General features: G+C 40.3%; 3 protein-coding genes across 5 annotated transcripts in view; 1 reads left to right on the forward strand and 2 right to left on the reverse strand.

Annotated features, from left to right (window-relative positions):
- The window catches only part of LOC140232343 (uncharacterized), a 17897-nt gene extending 17153 nt beyond the window's left edge, over positions 1-744 (forward strand). The window contains exon 10 of the mRNA XM_072312473.1: positions 63-744. Coding sequence (XP_072168574.1) covers positions 63-216 — 154 coding nt within the window. The 3' untranslated portion in view covers positions 217-744. The remainder of the gene's footprint in view (positions 1-62) is intronic.
- Positions 1-17514, reverse strand: part of LOC140232344 (uncharacterized) — an 18682-nt gene extending 1168 nt beyond the window's left edge. Inside the window, exons 1-6 of one of the 2 annotated variants that reach the window (XR_011901478.1) lie at positions 17454-17514; positions 14670-14804; positions 13586-13909; positions 12099-12340; positions 10752-10896; positions 8894-9786 (exon numbers count right to left, since the gene is read on the reverse strand). Coding sequence is in view for 1 of the 2 variants with exons in the window: in XM_072312474.1 (XP_072168575.1) it covers positions 9654-9786; positions 10752-10896; positions 12099-12340; positions 13586-13909; positions 14670-14804; positions 17454-17455 (981 nt within the window). In the remaining variant the exon portion in view is untranslated. Of the gene's footprint in view, positions 1-6477; positions 9787-10751; positions 10897-12098; positions 12341-13585; positions 13910-14669; positions 14805-17453 lie in introns of those variants that run through there. The other variant, XM_072312474.1, reaches the window with a different exon arrangement.
- A 2065-nt stretch (positions 17515-19579) lies between these two features.
- LOC140232391 (uncharacterized) lies at positions 19580-21723 on the reverse strand. 2 transcript variants are annotated; one of them, XM_072312519.1, is made up of 4 exons: positions 21236-21723; positions 20657-20809; positions 20104-20286; positions 19580-19738 (listed from the first exon to the last, which is right to left on the reverse strand). In XM_072312519.1, the coding sequence occupies exons 1-4, from the start codon at positions 21392-21394 to the stop codon at positions 19643-19645; spliced, it is 591 nt and encodes a 196-aa protein (XP_072168620.1). In that variant the 5' UTR covers positions 21395-21723; the 3' UTR covers positions 19580-19642. The 2 variants fall into 2 exon arrangements, with proteins under 2 accessions (XP_072168620.1, XP_072168621.1); XM_072312520.1 differs by lacking the exon at positions 20104-20286.
- Between the last annotated feature and the right edge of the window lie 2724 nt (positions 21724-24447).

A 24447-nucleotide genomic window follows, 5' to 3' on the forward strand; every position in this document is an offset into this window, starting at 1 on the left:
AAACATTGATAACATTGAGTATTGGTTTAAATGGTTTTAATGTCTCTGTTTGACCCAATCAGCGAGGAGGATCCTGTACCAGAGCTGGCTGCCCAGCTTGACCTACTCATCAAGGCAGACCCCATTCCCGTCATTTGGGGCGTGGTCGACAACGCTGACATCAACTTCTACACTCTGAATGACATTGAGCTGCCTGTGGACATCACTATGGGATGAACCTTTCTTTCTTCAGAAAAAAAAAAGAAAAAAGAGATGATGTTGTTGCCAGTAGCGATGGTGGGCGTGGATGAAGGAAAGCACATGAGGTACTCTGAAGAGAGATATAAAACTTGGGACAGATGCCGGGTATCCTGGCCTGTATTCTTTGCTATGAGGTGTGTTCATGCTGTCATGGTAACCGCATCGCAGGACACTGTTTGGCAGAAATGAGCTGAAATTGTCCAGTCTGCTTTAGTCCTCATTGAAATACGCGAACGAAGCGGTGGTGTAAATATTGGCCGTGCAGTCCCCGTCTCCTTGCCTTGTAGGCTCCAGACGCGTGACGTTTGCCCTGAGGAGTCTAGACAGCTTTATGCCGGGATTGCGATGCATCACAGAGATTTCTAGGTCTCCCTTTGTGACCTATTACTTGAAACAATTGTTCAACTGTCTGTGTCAGTGTGTAAGAAAGTTTTGGTTCCAACTTGAAATTTGTCTGTACTGTACTGTAACATGGTTTTATTCACTTGTTTGGTTTTGTTCTTTGTGAGTTTTAGTTTTATTTTATTTTATTTATTCATTTATTTATTTATTTTTTTTTTTTATTTTTTTTTTTTTTGGGGGGGGGGAGGGATAAGTAGGTACATTTGCTTACTTTGAAGATCAACATTGGGAGATGAGTGTATTTGATAAACCAGATATGAATTTTGAAGTGTGATATTTAGCAAATCGGAACCTGTAAAACAACTGCAGGAATGATTACCTTTGTGATTGAGAACTGCAGAGTTGAAATGAGAAATATCCCTGTTTATATGGCAAGTTAAAAAATTTCCGCCTCGGAGACCAGACATATTGCATTTGTGCTTTAGTCTTATATTCCTCTAAATGGGAGACATTATCATGTTTTATTGTTCATTTCCCAAATATTAATCAACTCATGATTTTTGCGAAAATAAAAGCACTGTGAAATATGTGGGGTATGCAGTGCCCCCTAATTTTAGTCCTTGTTGGCAAGCCTTGTATGTGCTCTATGATGAAGCTATCATGGTTGTGATAATGAATGTAAAGGACCCTCCGTAACATTACAATACAGTACATGTAGTATACTTAGGTACTTCTAACTGCAGTATTTAAAGTGGCTCTGGGGTCTGTTCAATAGGCAAAAGTGCGGGGTGCTACATGTTATGGGAAGACTCTCAAAAGCTCACTGCCAATTCAGAATTGAATCTGATCTAAAGTTGCTGTGGGCATTTCTCATTTGGTTGCGATGAATTTTATGCGTTCATGGAAATTCGAGGGATGGGGTGGGGTTTGGGGATCATGGGAATGGAAATGTTGATTTTTTTTTTTTTTTTTTTAATTTGCAACAGTTGCCTTGATATCACTTTGATTCCAAAAAATTCTCTCACATGATCACATCACCACAGGGAATACAAGATGCTGTATTTACACATCGCTGAGCTCTGCAACCGGCTCCATGAATGTACTCGGTACCTTTCAGGAGCAGTGGCTGTGAAATTGCTTGTGTATTGCTCTTCTACCAGTGTGGATTGTGAATGCTGTATTTAAAACAGAAGCACATTTTTCAGTGATGTAATGCTTTTACTTTGTTAAAAGTCTCACATTGCTTGTTTGGGAGTCTTGATGTCTTATTTATAGTGATCAGGATATATTCTTATCTTTGTTATTTGGTTTACATGCATCTCAAGCTCATGGAATACTGTGTTGTAGAAAAGCAGGAGCCAAAATGTCCAAAAATGGGGATAGGTCAGCTCTACTATTGTCTGATGTTGAAGAAGTGTGTGATGCAGTACAGAGGAGAATGCAACTTTCTACCAAGAGTCAAGGGTAGTGCTCATGATTGGATTAATGATCCTCAACCCTCCATTTTATCTCTTAAAGGGGCCCTGAAATCCAAATGTTTGTTGATCTGTGTTGATTTATAATACCTTCAACATCACTTTTGCGGTGAAACGAATATCTAGAAACATTCCATTCATTTTTAATGATTTTTTATTTTATTTTTCTTCAGATTACTTGGGAACGCCCACATAAAATCCTTCCAAACCAATCAATATTCATATTCTTGAGATGACATCATCTGTCAATCATTGCTTAAGTGCTGAAATGTTTAACAAAAGACATTGGAATGCACCTTCCCCTTGGCTCAGCATAACTTGCATGTTTCTGTCATATTAATGTGACTAACAAAAGACATGGCAAGGGAACATGGAAGTTATGCTGAGTCGAGGGGAAGGTGCATTCCAATGTCTTTTGTTAAACATTTCAGCACTTTAGCAATGATTGACAGATGATGTCATCTCAAGAATATGAATATTGATTGGTTTGGAAGGATTTTATGTGGGCGTTCCCAAGTAATCTGAAGAAAAATAAAATAAAAAATCATTAAAAATGAATGGAATGTTTCTAGATATTCGTTTCACCGCAAAAGTGATGTTGAAGGTATTATAAATCAACACAGATCAACATGCATTTGGATTTCAGGGCCCCTTAAGGATCCAAAAGGGGGAGGGGATGGGGGCTCCCGTAATGTGACTGTTCAAGAACTGCACGGGACTGATAATCAAAACACTAAAATTTCACAACTTACAGCCCCAGATATGTGAAGTTCATGATGGATGGGTAGATGTGTTTTCAGAGGTATGACATGTACCAACACTGGTCAAGCACATATTGAATCATTGTACCTGTTTCTAACAGCTGGCCTGACAAATGTAGCAGCTAGATATTACACGCAACCGTTTGATCATATCCTCAACAATGTGGACCAAGATGAGGTGACTATGACTATGTACCTTTGACGTATCTTCTCCATTCGAATTGCCATATTTTCTATGCGGACACAGGGTTCATGGTTTTTAAGGAATGTAGATAAGTACCTGGAGCGGATCCAGGAATTCGCCCCTTTAAAAAATTAAAGGGGGTGCGCACGTGCCTCCCCATTTTTTCTTGTTATTTCTTTTGTTTTAACAAAAAATATAGAGGGGGTGTGCGCCCGGTGCGCCCCCCTCTGGATCTGCCGCGGAAAGCCCATTATGATGAAGATGCTGGGACTGTTGATTTTACCTCATAATGGATACCTCCTCCTGTGTAAATGCACTAAAAAAGAGAGAGATTAGCTAAATGTAGAAATGGAACATCAGGACTGCCAAATTCACCATCTCATTTTAAGCGAACTCTTTGTAATTAGGTTGCCCAGTATTTGCGTGGTTTTTTTTTTTTTTTTTTTTTTAGGGTGGTTCTTTTTGCAGTGGAGGGGTAGTTTCTGTGAATTTTCAACTTCTAGGACCATTGCTAAAACAAACTTTGTGAAAAGAAATGTAAATTGATGGCCATAAACAAATGTTAGATATGTATATGAAAAATATATATATGTCTGTATATATCTTCTTATGATTGTGGCTTGGAAGAGTCATCAAAATCTTTCATATTGCAGTTATTTGTAACATATTATGTCTTGATTCTCTCAGTACATGAAGTGTGGAAAATGACCATAGTGCAATATTAGATAACACTTCAAATTGTTCCTGTAAAGTTTTATGTATTCCCCTCTCTGCTTCGGGGGAAAAACAAAATCCACGGAGTAAATTTTGTCAAGGTTGGCTGTAGTATGGCCCTAACCTGGTCTTGGCTTGCTTAAAAAAAAAAAAATAAATGAATAGAAAAAAAAATGACAGAAGTTTTGCAACATGAAAACAAGCATATTGTAAATGTCCATGCAAGCACATGCACACAGCTACAGCAAGGAACGTTTATCAAGAGTTATGCATGTCTAAACTACAAGCTAGCAAGACTTCAGGTTAACAAGGATCCGTGTGCTTTCAAATTATGGAGGTGATTGCTACAAACTGTCAATATCAATCCACTGTTTTGAGGGATTTCTGTAAGGTTTTTTTTTTTTTTTTTTTTAAATAATGAAGAGAATTAATTTGTCTGTTTTTTTTTTTCATTTCAGTGTGTTTGTCTTGTGCTAGTTTGATAATTAGTCTGCAAGTCCTTTCTTTTTTTAATCTTACACAGACTCAAGGGCCCCATTTCGTAAAAGATGTTAGGATAGCAACTCCTGCGGAATGGCAACTTCCCATAGCAACAGCCAATTAGGAAGCTGGATTCTTGTCATTACCATGACAGTTGCCATTCCAGAACTCTGGATTTTAGCGGCACATTTTTTTTTCCCTTGTATTTTCTGGTACACCAGGGCCCCGTTTTATCAAAGGATAAAATTGATTTTAAATTTCCTGGCCACACAGTCTGCCATAGATTTACAGTTGAAATCAACTTTGTAATCAATTTTAACTCTTCATAAAACAGAGCCCAGGTATTCTTGGTCTGTAGCACATACAATTTTATTACATGTACTGTACATGCTACTTTTCCACATTGTGAACAAATATGCATGGGAATTTGCATATTCAACCATTAGGAACAAATCGTCACCTTTTCTCCGCTTTTGTCTATTCCCTATTTCTCAAGGGTGGTATTCTGAAAACCTTCCTAAGTTTCTTCCCAAGTCAGAAACTTAGGAAGTGCCTCGGAAAGATGGAATTGGTATTCTGAAATTTCTCCTAGGAACTACAAATTAGGCCATCCTTATCCCCGCCCACGTCCATTCTTAAGCCGACACAAAATGCCGTATCATAAGGAACTAACCAATGACAATCGCATACTATTATGATGTAGGGTTAAATACATGTGTATGCAGCATGTCTCCCTTCTCATGCCCATTTTGTGCATCAAAGTACATGTTGCGTGAAGTGAATGACAAGCGCCCGTGACGATGTTTGCAGCTTGCTTTATCTTAACACCATACTTAAGACAGGGGTGGGACTTCCCTAAATATATTCCTAAAATTCTTTCCTAAGTACATTCTAGAATACAACTTCTTCCTAAGTCAGAAATTTGCATATCTCATCCTCACTTGCATATCTGTCTAAGTTTCTTCCTAAGATTAAGAAAAAAAGTTTGAAAGATTTTCAGAATACCACTTGGGAAAAAATCCTGACTTGGGAAGAAATTTCTTCCTGGGAAGGATTTCAGATTACCACCCCAAGGCCTCACAGTGATTGTTCCCAAACCTAAACATGTACTTGAGGCTTTTTTTTTTTTATATTGATGTGTGTCGGAATGCGCTTTTGTTCAATGTCCTTTTTGTGAAGACTGTACTGTGTGGGCTGTGTTATCTGTATATAATGAATTTTCTGTGTATAGCACTGACTTAACGTGTGCCAGTGTGCATGAGGAAATGTATTTGCCCACTGGATATGATCTCTCAAATTATGGTGCTGCTCACAAAAACATATCTGGAAGAGTCTCCATTGGGTGAAAGTTATATATGAATATTATCCTACAAATATGCATTTAATGTAATTGTATGTAAAGCAAACCACATTTTGTGTCATCAAAATTCATTCAACAAAGGTGTTACAGAGCTCATTGCACAGAGCAAGCGTGATGCAAATAAAACTGGAGCATTTTGTGAAAGTGATATAAATGCACCTTATTTACAGAGAAATATTTGTCTGTCTGTGTTAATAATGTGTCTATGTTTGATGGTTCCCCTCCCAAAAAAACCCAAACAAAACAAACAAAAAACAACACAAAGAAAACACAAACACACACACTAATAAACAAAATACAACACCCACACAATAAGATGGAAAAAGACAAAGATAGTGGTCTCTTTAGCTGTCGTAAGTATGACGGGCACGATATTACTTACCATGCCCATAGGGACATTGTCGAGGAGGTTTGGGTGAAAGCACACGTTTAAAGGGATGGTATAGTATTGGTGGAGAAAAGGATTGGGCTTTTAACTTTTTTTCGAGATACCAAGAAGCCACTTATGAAATAGTACAGAGCATACCATTCTAAGAAGAATTCCAAGTTTATTTGACGAAAATCGGTTTTGGAATGGCTTAGACATCCAAAAACAAGGTAAAACAAAGCAATCGTAATAACAGGTGGGTCCCAAGTTATATAAGGATCGCTCTGGATATCTCAACCATTTTAAAACGAATTTTTATCAAATAAACGTTGAATTCCTCTTGGAATTACAAGCTCTTTAGTATTTCATAAGAGGTTCCTTGTTACCTCATCCAAAAATGTTAGAAACCTGAAGTTAGGTCTCAACCCTATACGGTGATGACCATGTGTACTTGCATCATAGCCAATAAATCTGAACTGTTCTACCGCTGACTGGTCTGGGGCCTCTCTGAAAGCATCAGGACTGTCCACAAAAGAAACATATTTCTCAACGAGTCTTATTTCTGAACAACTCTTATTTCTTTAATGTCTGAATTCCCAGTGTTTTCCTACACACATACATATGTACACAAACTACGAAAGAAAGAATTTGCCTACAGTTAATCTCAATCCTGATGTGCATTTTATAACATACACACATTTTACTAGAAAGATCAGATGGAATGTGGGTCTGCTGCAGATGAACACAGTGACGCTTACAAATACATCTGTGAATTAATTTGATACATGTAAATAAAGCAAAATGTGGTACTGCATATACAGTCAACCTTGTTTAAGTCAACCTTCAATATGTCTAATAATTGCTGAAGTCAAAGGTCTTTTCCAGTTCTCTTTATATTTTATTGATTTTAATCCCTCATACATCTAGTCGAATTTTCTTTTTAAGTCGAAGCTATTTCTTCAGTCCAAATAGATTTGACTATAGGCAAGGTTGACTGTATGTTGAAATGGCTTCAAACATTTACACATCACAATGAGGGAAGTGCCTAAGAGCCATCAGGAAGATGCTTGTGTAAAAGGTAAACCTCCATAGGCAAGTATCATTCCCACATCAGGCTAGCCTTTTGTCAAGGCCCTCTCGCTGTAATGGGCGAGCGAAGCGAGCCCAGCCGAGCGTGCCAGCACGAGGGCCTTTTGAGATCTGCTTCACACATTATTCATGACACGTGAACCCTTCTGAATACTTCCGGTCAACCAATGGAACGGCGTGCTCCCCGCATCCTCAGCCTTGGTGTTGTCATGCCTGTTCGCATGCATCACTGACCACCCGAAGAGGTCTACCACGGAACTCTTATACACACTCTGTGTGTAGAGCTCTGTGAGGTCTGCGGCAGCGGTGTGCATTCGCTCTATTCAAATCGGGTTGGAGCAGACAGACACGCTGATTGGACAACTTTTGCTCCCGAAATCGGGGAGCAAAAGTCGGTAATTCAAAGGGCTAACAAAAGGATGCGAAGCAGATCTCAAAAGGCCCTCGCGCAACCCCACTCAGCTGGGCTCTCTTCACCATACAGCGAGAGGGCCTTGACAGAAGGCTAACATCAGGCTGGCTTACATCCTCCCTTGTCAGGATGTGTCGCTAGTCAGGGAGCCATCTGAAGAACCTTGGACATGTAATAACCCAGTATCAACTCTGTGTGCCATGGTGTTGACCCACTGTGTGAAATATTATTCTGAGACCACAACTCGCACACACATTTGGAAAACATTGATTTTCATAGCCATGTAGCTGCTTAAGAAGCATTAATGCTAGGAATGCGGTACAGCAAATTTGTAGAGAAAATTGCAAGCTTTGCTGTGATGCACATTTTATGACGAAACTATGACTACAAGGCTTTTAGCCTACTGTGGCATATTGCGTTTTATTCATAAATTTGTGCAAAGGCTGTGCACTTCAGCAAAATCTGCAAAGTTGGCAAACCGTCAACTGAGTCGAGTGTGCATATGTGGCACACAAAGAGTTAACTTGACATGGACGGACTACTGTAAAACAAAGAATGTTCCTGTGCATTTTAATTTCGCATATTTCGCGAAAGCCAAGATTCGCAAAATTAAAATGCACGCAAAAGTTCTTGTCTACACCATGTACACTGAATGTTAAAGGCAACTCGGGAAAATTTCATGCCGTGAAAAAGGGCCGTCGGTTCCAATTCGCGAAAATTTCATGCGCAAAAATATGTTTTACAGTATTACTGACTTTAAACGGTGACAGGTGTGTAAAAGTTGTGAGTATGCCTAGTGAAAGATTTTGCCTTCTTCTTGTTAGCAAAGTTAACACTGGTAACATTTCACAAGGGATGATGGCCTGCTAAAGAATCAAACTTACAAATTCATAAATTTTTCACTCTCTGCAGCTAGTAAGATACCAAGCATTCCCAGTATAACAAGGGCACAACATACATAGAAGGTATTGAGATAAACTTTGTCACTTTTTCATGTGCAATCTTATCACTTCTGTGCCTACCTTATGTGATGGACATATTGTGCTCTACATTTATAAAAACTGACACAGTATTGTTTATAAAACATTTGACACAGTATTGCTATGTACAAATGTAGTCGTAAAACTGCAGATGCATACATACAAATCCGTATACAGTCTCACATCACTTCTCATTCCAGATCATAAACCATTTTCCAAGTGGCCTTATGAGAAATTACCTTCCTTGAAACAAAGACATATTGCAGCATTGACTCATCATTATTTCTTTACTCTCGTGAGCTACTGAAAACCTCAAATCATTGGAACTTGGATTGCCCAGTACATTGCAGAAATTAACACAGTCAAAACAATTTAATGAAATCGACCATCTAATTAAGATGCACTTTGCCAATATTTGTACAAACACAATTATGACAATCCAAACAAACCAGCAAAAAGATACACTTTTCACAGATGGAGTGAACATACCTTCAAGGAATTCGTCAGAAGGAAAAGATCACATGAAGCTCCTTTGTACACATATGCAGACTAAATCAATCCTATTTCATCAGGGTTTCTTTCATCCCCAACATGGACCTAAACAGAGGATCAATCCAAAGCATAGCTTGTGATTGAATGTAATCACAGGCTCATATGGGACCTCTTAAGGGGGAGTTGGGTATTGGAACACAGCAATAAAAAACAAAAGCAAAAACAAAAGCATCACTTTTGGAAATACTAGCAACATTTTTATATGTTTGCTTTAAAGAACTGACGTCACATAAAGGTATGTAAAACTAAGGCTGCGGAACATTTCACATCTATCTACATTTTATCCATATCCCGATCAAAGGGCAATGTGATTGAAAACTTGACAGTAGCACATGCCTATTCAACATCCCTGACTGCTTTTGCAAACAAGGGCTATAATGACTCCCACCATATTCCCAGCATTAATCCTACAGCAATGCCATGGTAAATGAACAAAGCCAGTACTTCTAACGTTTTTGTGAAATCACTTTGTACAGGATGACAGTCTACTACATCAAGGGTCGCTGCAATCAATGACTTCAAGCTCTGTAATAAAAGGTTGTCACTGATGTCAACATAATTTGTCTATCCTTTCTACACTTCAATCAAGAATACACGAAAAATATCATCAGCACTAAACTACAAACTGTTGCAACAAAGTATTAGTAATGTACAAAATGGATGATCACAGAGTAGAAAATACATAGATTTGATGATCCTATCTTGAAGAGCTGGAGCTGGAGCGACTGTATCTGCGACGCCTGGCGGGTGACCTGGAACGTGACCTGGACCTGGATCTGGAACGGGATCGGGATCTGTTGCCTGGAGATCTTCTCCTGGGTGGTGGTGACCTTAAAGGGGGAAGACAGAATGGAGGAAAGCATACAATTTTATTTTCAAATAGATGCATTACAAAGACTGCACAGAGAAATGAACTTATTTTGTTCTAAAGTTGAAGAAAAGTACAATGAATCTATATACAGTGCACTCCTGTTACAACAGAGTTATAATGAAATTCCAGTTACAACGAAGTAAAATTCCGGCCACATTATCCACTCTATGTATTTTCATTGTTTATTTATTCAGTTATAACAAAATTTCAATACACCGAAAGAAAACTGCCGGTCCCGAGGACTTCATTATAACTGGAGTTCACTGTATGACAACAAGGCTTTGGGATCAAATACATCATGCATTTCTCCTAAGACTACATAGGCATATCAGAGCTACTTTGTACAGAATCGAATTGTAAGACTAAATAAGAGAGACAAGACTCATCCCAAATCTTGTCTGTTGCTGTGTATTGAAATGAATGCATACATAAAGAAAGTGAGAAGCAATATTAGTAGCCCAATACAATACCTCTGTGTTGGTCAATCAGACTTCTACCTAGCCAAATTACTTGCAGCTTCTCATATGCAATATGTTACCCAATACTGATGTCAGCATCTATAGATTCGCACTAATTTCTTTATATAACTTCTGAATGTCAAACATAAACACCATTTGATAATCACTCCCATCTTCCTACTCTGCAAAAGAATATCAGCATTAACATTCAGTCTTTGAGTTGCAATAACATTTCAAAAGTTGTCTTTGCTGTGAGCTAGTGTCCTTCTCTATCATCATTTGCTTTACTAGGCACTGGAGGTTTTGACAATCAGTAAGCACTTCACCCTGAATCTTCAAAAAAGTGCTTGCAGACGAAAAAGCTGCTGAAACCTGCTTATTCAATAGCAGGAAGCCAGTAGAGTAAAACAAGTACTTCATGATCATTTATGCATTTTTTTTTTTTTTTTAAATGTACACAGTTTACCTTCTCCTGTCCCTGAATCTGGGCGGGGTACGTCTCCAACCTGGTCCCCTTCTGGGAGGACTTCGTCTTGGTGGTGGCGGGGGTCTGGCCCGCGGAACGGGGGCCAGGACAAAAGCTGCTGTGATTTCCTGTCCATCAATCTGACCTGGGGTGACAAGCATTTGAAGAGGGACAGTGTTACATGAGGAAAAAAAAAATGCTACTTTTACTGAATACAGGCAAAATGTTACTAGCGAATAATGCAAGAAGCCATTATGCAAATTGAGGGAACACGGCATAACTTAAAAAATTGCAAAACAGAAGAGATTTGACATGTTTGATGGTGTATAAAAATATGTAAAACTGACAAACTGTCCCCAAAGGGAAAAAAAACCCCAGTATTTGCAATGTTTGATGCATCACGCGTTACCCCGGGGTACCGTAGTACCCCGGGTAACCGCGTTGTCTAGTGCCACCTCACGTCCACTCGAGGACAGCCAGAGAAAAATGTATGCAATGCGGGTGCGTGTACACAGCATTCCCATGCCACTGCATGTTATACTATGCGTGCATGGAAGCTGCGATACCACTAGCGTGTGCTTTAGTGCAGTGCAGTGCAGTGGCTAGCGCGCGCTAGCTCCAGCACCAAAATAATTTCCTCTTTTTGGCACCCAGGGTACAACCTTTTTAAAAAAATAAATAATTCAGCAAAATGGCTGATTTTCATTCGGTACCCCGGGATACCATTCATGTCATTGTTTATTGCAAATACTGCTTCTTTCGGGGGGGGGGGGGGGGGGAGGCAAATTGGTTGAATGAACTAGTGAAATGATATAGCAGAGGAACTTTAATGTGAAGCATCTCAGATCAATAACAAACAGCATGAATTTTAACATCTATCTTTAGAATGTAACAGCTCTGAGTTGGATCTCTGGGAGCTATAATGGGGTAAAGCACGTGACAAAAACACGCATTAAATGGACAGATATACTGCCCACACAATCTTGCCACAAATTCATAGCGGTAAAGGTGATGGCTACAATGCATATTTGTGTTTGGAATATGCTTCATAGGTGTACAATTGTCCATTCACATGACTATAAAACAAGTAATATCTGCAGAATGACATTTTCGCAAATTGTAGACAGCCATTTTTTTGTGGCATGAAATTTTCGTGGATTGCCACTTGCATTTAATGTGCATAGTGTAAACAACAACTTCTGTGTGCATCAAAATTTTGCAAATCTTGGCTGTTGTGGAAATATGCGAAATTGAAATGCATTTTAGTTGTAGTATGGCATGGGTGAAAAGAAGTGATATTAAAAAGATGCTTTTAGAATTTGAAGATTTTCAAGATTCCCCCATTACCTCCGTCCATGTGCTTCAAAGCCTTCTCAGCATCGTTCGATGACACGTAGTCGATGTAAGCAAAGCCTCGGGACATGTGTTGGTGCACACGGTCGTTGGGCAGCTCAATGCTCTTCACTGCACCATAGATGGAGAAAATCTCCATCAGGTGTTCTTTATTGACATTGCGGGTCAGCCGGCCAACATGAAGTCTCGACGACTTCGGGGATGGGGTACGCTTGCGACGAGGTGGGCTCCTCGACCTAGGGCAAAACACCAAATCACAGTCAGGTCTTTCACATAAAATTTGTTTTCTTAAATAAATCTAACTTTCTTCTGTGATACTCACCCACACATGGATAAACACATATATTAACAGTCCAAAGAGTTTTGTTTATCATACTGTCATCCACATTTCTTGTACCAAAAAAGAGCCCACGTATACTGTATACGCTATATATTTCGCCAGGGATTTATTTTCGCGAATTTCGCGAGTCGGGAGCTATTCGCGAAATTAACAACATGCGAAAATATTACCTTCCAAAATGAATCCCTTGCGTTGATGATACGAACATTTCAGTACTAGTATACCATGTCATAGCTTACCGAACAGACCATACTGGCTAAGCTTGTTTACGTATATATAGCACGTCCACGTATACTTACGAATACTGTAGAGAGCCAATCCATTATCGCTAGGGGACCACTCGTCAGTTAAATCTAGCGCGATGGACTTAACCACTTCAAAAATATTGTATTCTAACTTACTAGTTAGCAGAGTTTGGTAAGTTTTTTTCATGCAGTGTATAACTAGTATCATTCTTATTTGCTAGTAAGTTGAAAATTCACACTTTCTTTGCCACTTCATATTTTCTCTGGTCCCCCAATCGCGAATTTAATCACTCGCGAAAATGTGTGACAGCGGCAATTCGCGAAAATTTATGTACGCGAAAATTATAGCGTATACAGTAATTATGATCCATAATCATAACTTATGGTCATTCTAAAGACTGATTATGGTTAACAGAAATCATGCAGAGGAATATTTTCAAACTTCACTGTTCTCAAATGACCTCTATAAGGTTGACATGATGTAGCATGTGTGCAGCTAAAGTCCAAACAAAAGAAATCTTTCAAAGACTTGAAATTTCTTGTTACAAACATTTGTTTTTTTTCCAAAGTTATAGCACGGATTGATTTTTTACATTTATTTAAAGTAACATACAGACAAAGCTAGACATAAGAATCTATTATCATCACAAAAAATGCTATATGTGTTGTAACGTATCATAAGAAATGGATATTATTGAAGACAATTAAGTGGAACAGTTGAAGCTGCAAAAAAAAAAAAAAAAAAAAGATTATTCAACAACCCCCACATCTACAAACTCGAGTATTATGTTGCTGACATCTTCACCATGCTATCAACCAGACAGTATGCAGGAGTGCTTATCTAGTATACAAGCCATGTACACAAGAAGATGTAACCTACAGTTCTTTGGACTTACCTAGATCTACTTCTTTTTGGCTTTGGCTTCTCTTTGACTTCTTTCTTCTTCTCCTCAGTCTTCTTGACCACCTCCTTCTCAGCTCCTTTCTCCTTGTCTCCTGTCCCTGCCCCTCCTCGTCCCTTGGACGCACTCCTGCTCCTACTCTTGCTGCGGCTACGGCTGCGGCTCCTGCTGCTCCCCGAGTCACTGCCCGACCCGCTGCCCGATCCACTGGAGCTGCCCGAGCTGGACCGGCTGCTTGACCTTGACGACCTCGAGCGGGATCTCGAGCTCCCCGAGCTGCTCCCTGTTGAGCTGGAGCGGCTCCGGGATCGACTAGAACTGAAAACGTACGAGGACAAGGAAAAGTTGGAATATTATTCAGAACTTACTCAACACATCAACCTCACTCCCAATTTACTGCTGCCTAACCAAATCTCTGTTTACAAAGGATGTTTAAAAAGCCTACAATAGTGTGCAGCATTACTGGACTCAATACTTTGCTCATAATTTGTTGGTTTTCAAGTCCTCCTCCCCATTGAAATATATTCCTCCCTTTTCACAACAGATATTTACTGCAGTGCAGTCTTCATTGCATGTAAGGCCAAGCAAAAAAGGGGAAAAAATTGTAGTTTCTCATCACACCCCGCATCGTCATTTGCTGTGGCTTGAAAATGAAAACAATAAAAAGACGAAATTTCTATTGATTTTTAGCTGTTTCCAGTTGTTGAACCTCCCATATTCACAACCTACTGTACATATCGCACAGTACTTAGAAGCGACTTGAAATTAGACTACCCGAATAGTGTTAAGGCAGAAAAAAGAGAAAAAAAGAAGAAGAAGAAAAAAAAGAAGTGCTCTCATCCTCCTTTCATCACAAAGTTAGGACGAGACACCAAAAATACAGTGTACTCTTGTTACAATGAACAAGGTTATAACGAAATTCCGGTTACAACGAAGTAAAAATTTGAGCCGCAGCATTAACCACTCTGTGTTTTTTTATTGTTTTGATGTAATGAAAGAAAACTGCCAGTCCCGAGGACTTCTTGATGGAAGTCCACTGTATTCTTTTTACTTGGCCTACTGGGTGTAGAGTGCTCACCTTCCTGTACTACTGCCCGATCCTGAAGAGCTTCTTGATGAGACCGACTTACTCCGTCTCTTCTTGTCTCGCCCACGGCTACGCCGCTCGCCTCTTCCACCACTGCGGCTCCTACTTCTGGTGCGACTTCGGGGCCTGAAGAGAAACAAGGAATTAACAGGAAGAGTTCAAACGATTAACACATATCATTTGGCATGGTGAAATACGATTCATCCTCTAATCCAGATTACTCTATTTTTTTTTTATTCATGAAGAACAGAGCAAAAAGAAGTACATATTTCATAAGCTCTGCACGGTAGCAAATCTAAAGGACAGTGAGTTTCATTTACAGAAATCACATAGTAATATTACTTCGGTACAAGTGTGCTTGCACACCAAACCAATGCCACAGTACATGTAGGTCCATCTTGCTAGACGCGACGATTGAAATGCATTGGAGTGATCGTTCATCCAATGGACAACAGCACTCACAACTGACACTAGACCGATAAATCTGTCTCTCATTCAGTGGCCTCTTGTTACGGTTGGTAATACGGTCAGCACCTCACAACAGACAGATATCTTCCATTCACTCTGCTGTGCAGATGCAGACGGTGTGATCTATTCGGGCACACATGCACACAAGTTCAACAATTTGAACGTTGCTGCTGCATCTTGGAGGCAAGCAGAGCAGCGCGAGTTCAGGGCCGTTCTACCTGATAAAGCACGCATAATGGTATCAGGAATAAATCATGAAATTGGTGAGCTTAACTTGTTCCTTGAGTATAAAGAAAACCACCCATAATTTGACGAGAAGGCCACCCACAATTTGACCACAGGCTACATGTATAAAAACCTATGCTTTTGTGAATTTATGCACGGTTGAATTTTGGCATTGGAGGTTGAACCTTGCCTTGGTGCAGGTTTTTTAAAGCTATGCATGCCAAGTTTTGTGATTTCTTGTAGTGGAAAAAGGAGAATTCTACCCAATTTCCTACTTGCTGTTGTGCGGCAAGTGAGTCCACACAGCATCACAGAGTGAATGGAAGATAGACCTCTGTCTGTTGTGAAGGGCCAACTGTATAACCGACTGCACAGTTAACAGAAGGCCACTGCACCGAACCAAAGAGGCAAGGTATCGGTCTAGGTGACAGTGATACAAGCTTTCAAGGCACCCCACCTGGCCCAGCTATCGATATTCAAGCCATGATCAAGAGGCAAGACTTTTGGGTTTTTGGGTAGATTCTAGATTAGTTCTGCTGTCAAGTGCTGATGGCTGAAGACCTCAGCTCAGCTCAGGCAACAGATAGCCTCAGGTATTCATCCACATTTGCAAAAACTAGAGTAAAATATCCCGTTTGCGGCAGTTTAAGCATTGTTAAGAGTTTTTCCAACTTGTAAACAAATCAGGCAAATCATTTTCAACCATTTCATATATCATAGACAATATTATTCATTAACGCAATTGTTTTCATGAAAGAAATTTACCATTGACCAAAGCAGTTTTCATGATTTACCAGGGCAAAACCCGGCACAATTTTCGCTGATAAGGGCGATATGCGACGTAGTATTTCTGCTTGCGGCACGATGTACAATCCCTATGCAATACGCGCGTGCTCCGCGATCTCTAGCTGAACGCCTTCACATGTCTCGCGAACATTGCGTAAGCGCCAATTCCCATTGCAAAAGCACGTGAAAATAGCGTGCGCACATGCATTGGCCGCAAACAAGATCGCACTTCTGGCGGTGTTGTTGATGTCTTTCTCGTGTTTTTCTCATTTTTTTCGATGGTAACATCCACTTTCTGAAAAAAATGGCAGCCCACATCGGCTCGCGAAAATTCTATTTCACGTGAGGATATGTTTTCAAAATCCATGAACATCGAGAAAACGAAAAAAAATCCAGTTTCTTGGACCATTGTTTCTTAACTGTTATGTTAAGAAGTACCGAAAATTTCATTTTGGATGTGATATGTGGTCATTTAGGTGAGAAAATTTCACTTTCGTCAGAGATCGTGCCCATTTTATCGGTTGGTTTTTGTTGATTGCTAGTGTGTTAGTATATGTGTAGTGTGCATGTAACAGTGCAATGCTGTGTTTAGCTGTATATTACCGTGTATGTTGTACCTGCCGCGAACGGCTGCACGGCCGCTTACTGACGCAGTTACTCTAGTCACTAAGTTCATGTCATACTAGAAGTAATTCAATCATATGATATAGACTAGGCCTAGAAATCTAACTTGTTAGTGGTCTAAAAAAAAAAATGAACATGATGAAACGGCAGCTCAATTCGCTAAGAAACAGTGACAATGACCAATGCAATGACAGATAAATTTTAATTTAAATGGATCGAAGACGAAGTCAAAACTGAGGCAAAAAAGCCACATCCATATCCATGAGCTATGAGTCTATTGTATTGTATCGTTCATCTGAGTGACTACACTAATGTAATGAAAAGTGAATGGGAGAAATGAACACATGAAATTCCCACAACTGCCTATTATTAAGCTAAGTCAAGATTTCTTTTTCGCATAACTCTAAAAACAATACAACCATATTGCCGACGCGAAAACAACACATCAGTCCCACACGTTTATATCTACGTGTGCTTGAAGCAGTTTTCGCATTGAATCCTGGCAAACACGTATGAGGCATGTTGAAAATACACCTGAAAATCGAAGTAATGAAGAGAACAGATAGCTAAATGCGTAATATTTTACATGGAGGGAAATGTTTTCTTTCTAGAGTAACTTTCAAATATATCTTTTTCGGACCGATGACAAAATTACAAACGGATTTGACTCACATTTTCGTTCAGTTCTAACAGCTCTCTCGAAGGACCGGGTAGCCACAAACACGGACAGCTACATCTAGTCGTGTAGCTACTTACAACACTACAGTACACAATGAGACCATCCAGGGAGGTGAGACAAGCGGCGAGGAGACGCCAAATAAAAACTAGGGTTCGACACGGCGCGGAGAAGGTAAGCACTGCGTCCCGAAGCGATAGCACCGAAGATCGTAGACCATGGAGCTGTAGCTCCATGCGTAGACGGAACAGGGGACGTATAATAAACGTAGTAGCAAAGAAAGAGCGATGTGGACAGTTTCTACGTATGTCTGACCATGGACCTAGCTAGGTCCATGGTCTGACGTTGGATCCGTCGGGCGTTGGATTCCGCCCGGGAGTTCGGCAGTATAAAAATCTCTGTAGTTTCAGTTCATCTCCATAAGCATTCACATTAAGTCAGTAATTACCCTGCCATACATAGTAGGAACATATTGTGAATATATAAAGAAAAATACAAAGTTACAAAAGGTTTATGTATTGAACGAGGGACCTAAAAAAGCACATCTTAATTGTTGGTCATTATTATGGTACGTCGGACTCTTTGGTCCCAATAAAGTGGGCCTATGTGGAATATTGACGTCGGTATAATAATATTGGTCTGGAACTGGTGTATGCAGAGCTGGTGTGTGTACAAGGCGTGTGAAACATAATTTTGCTGGTGAGTGGAGTATAATAATTATTATGAATACATGTATGCAGGGAATAATTTTCCTGGTATTGGCGTAGTAATTTGCTACGCATTTTTGTACGAGTGCTATACAAAATGTTATTTGCATAGCAATTTCATTACATAGACTTGTACACTACTGTAAAAGTGGAAATTTTCGCGGTGTTGAAATTTTCGCGCATTTCGCGCAACCAGAAACTAGCGCGAAAATAAAAACACGCGAATATTTTTGCTTGCCATACGTTCCTGCGCGTGATGTCTTGATTCCGCGGAATTAAAAACACGCGAAACTCTTCTGACCCGGCCTAGCGCGAAAAATTAGTCGCGCGAAAATATCCACTTTTACAGTATTCTGTTCGAAATGTATGTCCATCGACTAAAAGTGCTATTCAATTTCAAGAAGGAAAATTATTCCCTGGATGGCTTATGGTATAAAACTGACTGAGAGGGCAGTTGGAGCTTCATGACTAGATTTTAAACTTTTCAATCCAAGATGGAGAACTTCTAATGCAAGTCATATGAATTTTCAACGACTTGTTTTAAAAAGATGTCATTGAAGTTTGTAAACGGAAATGTGAAATTAGAATCACGTACCTATATATCTCACATTTTGGAGATTTTTGAATTTTCAACTCTAATATCCGGCTATGTGAGTGATCTTTCATCCGTCGAAATATGAACTTTCGAGTCAGTTTTGTTTATCTATTTTAGGACATTTTGGCTCAGAATAATTTGGTAAAACCATTTATGGTGCCTATATACATACAAGTATGTGACGCGCGCGCTCTGCGACGTGGTATATAGCGGCATCGTCTTGATGAAAGTGGTCCAATCAGTGGTCGGATCAAGATGTGAACTCAGCGTGAGTTACCCTTGGTACTTAATGGGGAATCTTTCTAATTACATGCATTTGACATTATAAATATTGAGTACTCACCCGCAACCATATTGCACACCTGATTAGTCCAACCAGGGAGGTGAAAGAGTAACCCTCCCTGGCCCAGGAGACTACAAAACGTACGCAATTCGGGGATTGAAAATCCCGAAAAATCCTGGAAATATATAAAGGGATGTTTGAGCATTTTTTTTCCAAAAATATTTTCAATTTCAGAGCCACCCCCCCCCCCACACACAAACGTTCAACTAGAAGAACCTTGGGAAACTGTGGCATCCCCTTACACATCATCACACAGATACACACACTTTGACCCATATTTACGGACGCACACACACACACACACACACATGTACACACACACCGTCTTTTACATACGAAAAGAAATGTGCAAAGTTACTTCTGTTTATATTATGTCTTTTCTGCATCTATAGTAAGAAAACTCTGTATCATAAGGCAGCTCAAAAAAGCACGAAGGTGAAAAAGGCGTTTTTTTTTTTTTTTTTTTAATGTATCTATTCATCCCAAATTCTTTCTGAAGTGGCGCTTGCTAAGAGTGTCTCTTCCACAGGGCAGGCGCCCTTACACCTGTCGCCTCCACTTTTCCCTCCACGAGTTCCAGAGAGCGATCTGCCTTAACTCGGTTTCTTTTTCGTATCGAGGCTTCTTCATTCGCTTCTGTAAAGAAACAATGAAAGACAAATAAGCAATGAGCAAAATTGGATCATAACGGAAGGAACAAAATATTTGAACTATTAGTCTTGTGCTCTCCCTGCTTCCTATTTATCAAACAAATATTTAAAGATAAAACATAGGATGTCATTACAGGCAGCTAATTTGTGATCTGAAAATCAAAAGTAAAACTTTACCTTTCTTTGAAAGCTATAGCGTTGATATTTGAAAAGTTGATCACGACTTTATTTGTAACTGTATATTTTCATAAGCTAATGAATTCATGAGGCTTTTAGAATTTCAAGTTGAACGCGGGAGATATCAACTTGCAGTTTTGGGAGTGTTATTTGTTAGTATATTGGTTTAGTCACCTTACGGGGAAGACGTTTGGGGAAATCTTTGACCACTGGACGAGAAGGGGTGATGAAATATCGCCCTTCTCTTTTGCCCGGTGCGTTTTTGGCTGAAGCTCGTGATAACAGGCTTATTCGTCCCCGAACTTGTACTCGGTGATGTTCGTGTGCGGGTCTTGCCCGTAGAGGGAGATGGCCCCCCTGGGAAAGTGAATTTAAGAGAAAATACGTTACCATACACTTAAATACTATGAATTAATTATTCAATAACGTCTTATTCAATAACGTCCTTCATAATCATTATGTTTCATTCCATATGTATTGAGATTGATTGATATCATTTTATTTCTGCATTTCTTTTCCATACATATACATGTAACACAAAGTCTTTTAATCAAAGTCACTAAGCATGCTGTTTGGACCTAACGGTTGTAAAAGGAAAGTGATTAACTAAAATGTACGACACCATTTTCATGATGATGCAGAAAGCCAAACATTCAAGCTATATCAATAACCAACGAAAATGATGAAGGTGGAGGTTATAATAGCGATGAAAGAGCCATTGGCATACCTTAAAGACACACCCTTCACTCTCGACCCAGCTTCGGGTTTCCACCTTCTCATTAGTGCCGATGTCGTCATGACGACCACCGATGTTCATCTGATTTTCGATGTCTGCTGGCACTGTGTACCTCAGTTGTCTCATTGTTTTGAATCGAGGTTTCTGAAACAAGAAGTATACCGGATATACACATTTAGAAGGAAAATGTGAGGCTGTCCAGAGTTTATCCCTGGATATAGCATTAAATATACCAAACAATGTCATATAGGTCTTGTTGAATATTAATGCATCGTTGTTCACATGGATCATCACACGATGAATTACACATACAGCTAGTGTTCATCGTTATAATCTTTCAAGTCATACTGCAATATAAAAATATGAAGCTAAAAACTTGTAAACCATAGTGAATTTGGAAGTTCACAACAAACTGGCCAGCAAAGATATATCTATCATAAGTTTTAGAAATTAAGCAAAGAATAAAGAAAAAGTAACGGATAAAGCGTCCAAAAGGAATATGTTCTACATTTCTTTCATACTGCAGTGTGACATTGCTTCACATTGCATTTGGATGAAGACAGTGTTCACCTCTTCTATCTCATTCGTAATCCAGGAGCAGACCGTCGACGTGGATTGAGATTTGCTGGAGACAAGGAAATCTTCATCTCCCATCATTATTTCTTCATCGAGAGCAGCCTCCCAAACGACTTCCTCCTCCTCCTCCTCTTCCTCATCGATCTCCTGCATCGCATCCTCCCACACCTCTTCAGCCAACGGCGTAAATCCATACTGAGGAGTGGGGGGGATGATCGGCGATAGTCACCATCACCACGATTACAAGCCCATAACCGAACCGGAGCAGCCTTGAGGGGGACGGGGGGTGAGAGAAGCTTGGTAACCTCCCCCCCCCCCCCCACACACACACACATACACACACACACACTTTACAGGGATCGGATGTCTCACTCTTTTGCATGAAATATAAAGTGGGAGGAGAGTGATATATTTCTGACAAACTGTTACAAGCGAGCTTGAAAATTTTTACATTTTACAGTCCCAAAACTGCAGTTTGTGACTGTATTTTGTCCGCTTTGGAAATTAAGTGGGGGGGGGGGGGGGGGCACCGGGTGAAACTGCCGGCAATTACTGACAGCAACATCAAGAGAATGGCATAATAATTAAATGCGAGCGAGCGAAGCGAGCGAGCTTGAAAATTTTGACATTTTACAGTAAAAAAACTACCGTTTTGGGCTGTATTTTTTCGCTTTGGAAATTAAGGGGGCGCACAGGGCGCAACTGCTGGCAGTTCGTACTGGCAGCAACATCAGGAGAATGGCATAACGATTAAATGCGAGCGAGCGAAGCGAGTGAGCTTGAAAATTTTGACATTTTACAGTCCCAAAACTGCCGTTTGTAGCTTTATTTTTAGCTTTGGAAATTAAGGGGGAGCACCGGGCGAAAACTGGTGGCAATTACTGGCAGCAACATCATGAGAATGGCATAATGATTAAATGCGAGTGTGCGAAGCGAGCGAGCTTGAAAATTTTGACATCTTACAGTCCCCAAAACTGCAATTTGTAGTTATGTTTTTCGCTTTGGAAATTAAAGGGGACGCACCGGGCACAACTGCTGTCAATCACTGGCAGCAACATCAGGAGAATGCCATAGCGATTAAATGCGAGCGAGCGGAGCAAGCGAGCCTTAAAATTTTGACATTTTGCAATCCCAGAAAATGTCGTTTGTAGCTGCATTTTTTCGCTTTGGAAATTAAGGGGAGGCACACCGGGCGAAAACTGCTGGCAATTACTGGCAGCAACATCAGGAGAATGGCATAATGATTGAGCGATTGAGCGGAGCGAGCGAGCTTCAAAATTTTGACTTATTACAGTCCCAAAACTGCCGTTTGTAGCTTTATTTTTAGCTTTGGAAATTAAGGGGGGGGGGGGGGCACCGGGTGAAACTGCTGGCAATTACTGACAGCAACACCAAGAGAATGGCATAACAATAAAATGCGAGCGAGCGAAGCGAGCGAGCTTGAAAATTTTAGTATTTTACAGTAAAAAAAAACTGCCCGGTTTTGGGCTGTATTTTTTCGCTTTGGAAATTAAGGGGGCGCACAGGGCGCAACTGCTGGCAGTTCGTACTGGCAGCAACATCAGGAGAATGGCATAACGATTAAATGCGATCGAGCGAAGCGAGTGAGCTTGAAAATTTTGACATTTTACAGTCCCCCAAACTGTCGTTTGTGGCTGTATTTTTTCGCTTTGGAAATTAAGGGGGAGCACCGGGCGAAATCTGCTGGCAATTACTGGCAGCAACATCAGGAGAATGGCATAATGATTAAATGCGAGCGAGCGAAGCGAGCGAGCTTGAAAATTTTGACTTATTACAGTCCCAAAACTGCCGTTTGTAGCTATATTTTTCGCTTTGGAAATTAAGGGGGGAGCACCGGGCGAAAACTGCTGGCAATAACTGGCAGCAACATCAGGAGAATGGCATAATGATTAAATGCGAGCGAGCGAAGCGAGCGAGCTTCAAAATTTTGACTTATTACAGTCCCAAAACTGCCGTTTGTAGCTATATTTTTCGCTTTGGAAATTAAAGGGGACGCACCGGGCACAACTGCTGTCAATCACTGGCAGCAACATCAGGAGAATGGCATAATGATTAAATGCGAGTGAGTGAAGCGAGCTTCAAAATTTTGACATCTTACAGTCCCAAAACTGCCGTTTTTAGCTATGTTTTTCGCTGTGGAGATTAAGGGGGGAGCAACGGGCGAAAACTGCTGGCAATTACTGGCAGCAACATCATGAGAATGGCATAATGATTAAATGCGAGTGTGCGAAGCGAGCGATCTTGAAAATTTTGACATCTTACAGTCCCCAAAACTGCCATTTGTAGCTATATTTTTCGCTTTGGAAATTAAAGGGGACGCACCGGGCACAACTGCTGTCAATCACTGGCAGCAACAACAGGAGAATGCCATAGCGATTAAATGCGAGCGAGCGGAGCAAGCGAGCCTTAAAATTTTGACATTTTGCAATCCCAGAAAATGTCGTTTGTAGCTGTATTTTTTCGCTTTGGAAATTAAGGGAAGGCACACCGGGCGAAAACTGCTGGCAATTACTGGCAGCAACATCAGGAGAATGGCATAATGATTAAATCCGAGCGAGCGGAGCGAGCGAGCTTCAAAATTTCGACTTATTACAGTCCCAAAACTGCCGTTTGTAGCTTTATTTTTAGCTTTGGAAATTAAGGGGGAGCACCGGGCGAGAACTGCTGGCAATTTTTGGCAGCAACATCATGAGAATGGCATAATGATTAAATGCGAGTGTGCGAAGCGAGCGAGCTTGAAAAATTTTGACATCTTACAGTCCCCAAAACTGCCATTTGTAGCTATATTTTTGTTTTGGAGATTAGGGGGGGGGGGGGCGCACCGGGCGCAACTGCTTTCAATCACTGGCAACATCAGGGGAATGGCTTAGCGCTTAAATGCGAGCGAGTGGAGCGAGCGAGCTTTAAAATTTTGACATTACACCCCAAAAACTGCCGTTTTTAGCTATATTTTTGCGATTTGGTTTGTCCCACTTTTATGGGGGAACCATCCCCCCCCCCCCATCGACGCCTCTGCATATGAGGGAGCTTTTGTTATAAGTGAAAGATATGCTGCACACTCTTTGACAAATTAGGGAAATATACGTCAATCTCAACAGTGTTCTTATCGAAAGGGATCCAGTATAGCGGAGCTTTTGCATGTTTATGATTGCAATTCAACGATTTGGTGCATAGTTCTGGCGGTA

The sequence above is a fragment of the Diadema setosum genome, chromosome 8, assembly GCF_964275005.1.
Source record: "Diadema setosum chromosome 8, eeDiaSeto1, whole genome shotgun sequence".
Lineage (NCBI taxonomy): Eukaryota > Metazoa > Echinodermata > Echinoidea > Diadematoida > Diadematidae > Diadema > Diadema setosum.

What these genes read in the sequence shown, in the direction of transcription:
- LOC140232391 (XM_072312519.1), bottom strand. Translation starts at nt 21,394, where the DNA reads ATGCAGGAGATCGATGAGGAAGAGGAGGAGGAGGAGGAAGTCGTTTGG. An exon ending in GTGAAGGGTGTGTCTTTAAG is followed by an intron (nt 20,287 to 20,656) that starts GTATGCCAATGG and finishes TCACTTTCCCAG; the next exon opens with GGGGGCCATCTCCCTCTACG. An exon ending in CCAAACGTCTTCCCCGTAAG is followed by an intron (nt 19,739 to 20,103) that starts GTGACTAAACCA and finishes GTTTCTTTACAG; the next exon opens with AAGCGAATGAAGAAGCCTCG.